The sequence below is a fragment of the Oculina patagonica genome, unplaced genomic scaffold, assembly GCF_052425735.1.
Source record: "Oculina patagonica isolate OP01 unplaced genomic scaffold, crgOcupat unplaced1257, whole genome shotgun sequence".
NCBI lineage: Eukaryota > Metazoa > Cnidaria > Anthozoa > Scleractinia > Oculinidae > Oculina > Oculina patagonica.
Genome location: NW_027557255.1, coordinates 231 through 5966, shown reverse-complemented (window position 1 = coordinate 5966; position 5736 = coordinate 231). Strand labels below are relative to the sequence as shown.

General features: G+C 38.5%; 1 protein-coding gene across 1 annotated transcript; it reads left to right on the top strand.

The window, feature by feature from the left end:
- Positions 1 to 115: 115 nt before the first annotated feature.
- Positions 116 to 5211, top strand: LOC144639742 (adhesion G protein-coupled receptor L4-like; the record flags this gene model as incomplete). The annotated part of the gene is made up of 11 exons (XM_078499041.1): positions 116 to 268; positions 508 to 598; positions 689 to 791; positions 1158 to 1210; positions 1798 to 1927; positions 2109 to 2212; positions 2657 to 2762; positions 4218 to 4368; positions 4786 to 4852; positions 4946 to 5012; positions 5126 to 5211. Coding segments are annotated over 11 exons (1111 nt in total), but the record flags the coding sequence as incomplete, so codon positions are not given.
- Between the last annotated feature and the right edge of the window lie 525 nt (positions 5212 to 5736).

The following is a 5736-nucleotide window of genomic DNA, read 5'->3' as shown; positions in this document are numbered from 1 at the left end:
ATAAATAAATAAATAAATAAATGATGCACTGGACAAGCTAAATAGTTCATTGTTTTCCACTTTCAATAACTTTTTAAAGTAATTTAATTTCACAGTATCGATTTCTGTTTTACAGAATTTATTGCACGGTCGTGCGTCAGCAGAAGTACATTTCCTATGAAGTTATTTTCCAGTCAAGGATGCAATTTAGACAATGATTCATCTGACGCCTGTAACACACTGAGAGAAGCTACGGACAATGCTATAATTCCTCACTCATTAACGGACGGTAAGCTTCTTTTAAAACATTTCTTAACTGTTCTAACCGTGAAATATATGTCAAACTATAACTTCCCAGACCGAAAACTACTCATCTGCAAACCTGAAACGAGTAAGCGTATCGACAGTTGTTCGCTTGAAATCTTTAGAATTTAAAGAGTAAATAGGTAAGCTTCCATTGTGTTTCACCAGCCTAAGCACTTGATACTAAGTCATTAATATTGGATTTCTTTCTTTTGTATACTACAGAACATCAGCGATGGCAAATGTCATTTGTTTCTTACAAAAATGCCCACAGGGTATTTCCTGTGCAGTCAACTAAAGGAAACGGCCATCTAGGGTAAGAATCAACTGTCAATTTTGTTTTCTTTCTTGTTTATTTTACGTTGATAGCTAGATGTTGATGATTGGTTGGTTCTTCTTTATGTAGGCCTGTCAAGGTGGACAGCCGCATTATGTCTTTGAGTGTGAAACCTGATGGGTTAGTTTCTAAAGAAAACCCCGTGATCGTGACTTTAAAGCCGTTTTCTCGTGTAAGTAAAAATATATAATTTTTTTTTCGTTGGCTCAGGAAGCTCTTTTAAACTAGTCTAAATTTTACACTTACGATAGCTTTGACTATTATTTTTCAATTTTTGTTGTATGAGGCCAGTTTGGCCCAGGAGGAGATCAACCTGCAACGGGTCGGCGATCTTTGTAAAACCAATCTACAGTCAGACTCGGAGATTTCGTCATCTTCATTACGTTAGAAACAAGTTTCTATTTTAATGTAATGAGAGAGAGAGAGAGTCATTAATCATAAGTTCGACACTTGTTCATCAAGTAGTTTGCTAAAAGGTCTGGAACAAAAGAGATTCTGCAAATCAATTATCGATGTTACTTCAATTTTTTCTCCATAGAATTCGGAAAATGAGAATGATTTTCACTGTGGATTTTGGAACTTCAGTATTCCGTAAGTACCAGTTACAACATTTAAAAAAATAATACTATGTCATCAAGTATAACATAAGATGAAAGGCAATATGAAGGCCTCTGAATGTTGTCGTTAGAAATAATCTTGCGTTGATTTCAACTGAAAGCGATTGCATTTAACACCCACATATAAGATTAAGAACATCAGGATGAAGGTTGGCCAATAAAGCACCATATATAAAAGAACCAATTCAGCCTGATAAATCAAACAGGTTCTTATATAAAAAGAAATCGGATGCCAGAATACGAAAGCAATACAGTACTATGGTGTGCTGGACCATACAAAGTCTAAGAGCCATACAGTACCTGACAGTAAGGATGGGACTGTGGGACTATAACAGTTGACATTGTATGTTAATTAAACCTCCAGTAATGTACAATGTATGGTATTTCGGAAAAAAAATTTAAGGACATTTTAAGGCTGATTTCTCACTAAGTAACCGGTAAATAAAAACATGATCAGCCTGAACCCGACATCATAGGTTCTCATATCCGGGTGTTTACCGTAACACACATTTGGTAAAGTTGCCGTATTAATTTTTTTTTTGTCGCTGACTCTTTCCTCAGTGGCACACCAAACGGAGCCTGGTCAACTGACGGATGCAGTGTATTGTCAATCAACACGTCACAGGTCACGTGTCGGTGTACACATCTCACCAACTTTGCTCTTCTTCTTCAAGTGACTCCAGACTCTAACGTGAGTGCAACGCTTGAAGTCGACAGAAATAACTTACATTTCTTAATCACTTCTAAATGCACTACAAGGTTAATAAAATAGAAACCTCGCCGTGTGTTAACAAGGTTGTTGCTAAAACGTCCCCCCCCCCCCTTAAATTTCAGTATAGCACGCTCATCGTATTCGTGATCATTACTTATAGACCCAAGGAATACACAAAGATGTTCTTAAATGGATGACGTACCTGGGATGTTCGCTGTCACTGGCTGCTGAGATAGTCTGCTTGTTGGTATTTTTCCTGTTGACGTAAGTTACCACCTCTAATAATTGCTATTCGTGAGGTGGTGTAAGGTCCTGATTGCAAGGTCTGAGTTCAAACCACATGCAAGACAGTTTACCGTCACATATAGCCTCTCTCCACCCAGGACTGTTAATGGATACTGGCTAATACTATTTTATAATGCCATTTTTTTATTTGCATAACCGGACTATCAAGTAAGTGGAACAGGCTGCCAAAGATCGTGATGTTCTTGAATTTCTTTTACATTCTTAGCCAGTCCTTTTTAACAGTTTTTCTCCCTCCCCCGCGCCCACCCCCCCCCCCCCAGCACCTCCATAGATGTAGCCATATTGTTATTCTCTTTAGATGCAGATATTGCATTCAAGTATCAGAGGTGGAACAGGCCCTGAAACACGCGTAAAAAAGTGACAAACTAACCTTGGAAGCTAATATTACTTAAATTATTTCAGGAAAATTAAAGAAACTAAGGTTAAAATCCACATGAACTTGGTTGCATGCCTTGCAGTGGGCCATCTTGTGTTTTTAACTGGAGTGGAAAATGCAGCAGGTCGCAAGGTAAGGAGACCTATGTCTGACCATTCTATGATAAAATGAGGTTAAAATAATTCCAACTTAGCTTCCTATAAGTAACAACCTAGTTGATTTAGAATAAGGTGGCTTGTTTATTTGTCATAATACAGTGAGCTGCTGTAGAATCCTAAGTATTATTGCACGACTGCACATGTTGCAAGTTTGGTTATGAGATACCTTCAGGTGACAACTTCAAACTCCTATCGAACGCAAAGTAACTTAAAGTACCTATTTTTGCTGTATGCGTTTGAATGTGTTTTGGCCCATTGCCCACACTAAAACGCTGGTCAACGCTGACCTTTAACATCCAAAATGGACTTTCGAAAACGCTGAAACAACAGCCTAACGTACGATCACAATTTATTGACCACCGGAAATAAATTTCAGTTAATCAATAACTCTTGTTTGAGCTTTGAACTTTGTCCAGTGATCTACCTCATGTGATCTTTTCACGTGAGTACCCCAGGAAACCCATCATCGACCAATAGCATCGGGCCTTTTGTAAAGAGCATGTTCAATGCTCATATTGTCTTTGTTCAGTTTCACCACGAGCAACACTGAAGTCAGTACTGTTTTCAAGCAGTTATGCAATAATCACCCCCTTTGGGCCCTGATATCGATAAGCAGATCTCATTACCTCTAACCCTGGCAAACCGTGATCTGCCGGCCATTAAAATAAAGTATGTGACCTCTTGGTAACTTCCCCCAGCCTTACCATAAGAGTTATGCGGTGATCAGCTAGGAGAATTTGCTTGTTGATATTCAGGGTTTAAAGGGTTGATATAAGAAAATTACCTCCAAGTGTAACTTCTCCCAACCATATCAAAAGAGAGGTATGGGACCAGTTAGGAGAATTTGTTTGTTGATATTTTGGCCTGTTTTTACATTCATTCCAAAACATGAGGAAGTTGATTAAGAGCGTATTAATAGGCATTGCCAGTTTTTTCCATGACTCGCGTGCTCTGGACGAATGAAAGTCACCAAACAATTTTGAAAATCTCTTGTTCGAGGTCAATTTATGTTATGAAGGAAGATTTGGAAGAGGAGAATTAATTGAAGAAATGTTCTTGGCGGATTGTAACATCAATAGCGTACTACTAGACCACTTGTTTGCCAGCTATAATTTCCTTCAGAACTGTTCTCAGATCGGAGTACAACTACGACTTTCCAATTTCAATCCAGTTACGTTCCCAAAGCCCGCACTCCTCCATGTTGCTGACCGATTAAAAAGAAGACTATCGGTACGAGAGTGATATGAAATGCGATGATTAAAAGCATAAGCCGACTAGGTTTAAAAAGTCGAACTCGTACTCAATCTTGTACTCGTACTCCGATCTTGAGGTCGCTTATTATTTGATAGTACCTGACCCGGCTTCATTCCAGAAGTAGCTTATTGCCAAGGTATACAAACATATAAACATATTTGGTTTCTGTTTGCAGATGTTATGCAGCATTGTTGCAGTTACCCTTCATTTCTTTTTCCTGGCCTCCTTCATGTGGATGCTTGTGGAAGGAATCCACCTCCTATCGAAAGTGAAAACGGTCTTCCAACCGATAAACAAACTAGGAATAGCTTATGCTTTAGCATATGGTAAGCCACTCTCAATAAAATTAAATCCAATCTGACATTAATAAATCTTGGCTAAGGCTAAGTAAGAATTAAGATCAAACAGTACATCGTCAGTCGGTGAAGGGGGGGGGGGGGGATTGACTACACTGATGATTGATTTTCACTAATATGCTTGACAGACATTGTAATAGAAAATTTGGTTAAAAAAAATGAACCCCAATCATGACAAAAGGCATAGACTTTTACCTTTTCCGACGGCGCATCCCATTTTAAGCAAAGTCCGAAAGGGATCTCTTAAATACAGCCGCTTTTGTTTGAAGCGTGCGTTGAGTTACGTCACGTCCAAAATAATGGCTGTGAAGGATGCTGAGTCATTCGTTTAAAGCATGGTAACATGAATGATAGCCATAACCTTTTGTTTTCGCTGTTATACCTAAGGGTTACCATTAGTGATAGTTGGAGGAACCTTTGCCGTGAAGTACAACGAGTATGGCACCATGAAACAGTAAGAACAGAGTTCCCTTTGAACTACAATGTCATATAGTTATCTTTCAGCCGCGCGACTATCATAATTTATTTTGTCTCTTTTTTCGTGCAGTTGCTGGTTGTCACTTTCATCTGGTACAATATGGTCATTTATTGTCCCCGTCTGCGGCATTATATTGGTTGGTATTTTCTTTTAGTATGGTATTATCTTAAGTCTATCAGATTAAGGTAAATTGTATCTTTGAATTCAATCTTATTGTTAATCTTATTTATATTTCACATCTCTCTGCAGGTGAATGTTATCATCTTGGCATATGTTCTGTACAGGTTGACGAACACGAAAGTCTTTACAAAACAAAGCGATTGGAAAAAAATACGGTTTGTATGCACAGCCTCTTTTAAAAGACAAATGTCAAAATATTGAAATTTTAACTTGGTCCGAGGGTCAAAGTAGTAGAGATTCTCACACACCCCCCCCCCCCCCCCCCGGGCCGGGCGGAAAAAAAAGTGAGAAAACTTTTCTCACTTTTTTTCCGCCCAGCCCCTGAGGAAGGTTTGTTTTGCAAACCGAAATATAGGGCAAAGTTTTTTTCAATATATTCTAGTTTTTTTATCCACTTTGTTTATTTTGACCGCTTTAGCCGTCAGGATCAGTTTGCCGTCTATATTTTCCATTTTCAAATTTAGTACGCGTTAAATTAATACCCCCGCCAGCCAGAGAAATACAAAATTAAATATAGTTGCCGTGTTTAACTATATGACAACGTCAAAAGGTCGGGCAACAATTAAGAACGGTTGGGAGAGATCTGGGATCGCCGACATCGTGGAGAATGTGACTGATTCAGTTCTCCTAAGAGGACCCACTTTCTAACATTTACAATTCACTTTGTTCTTTGTGGTAAT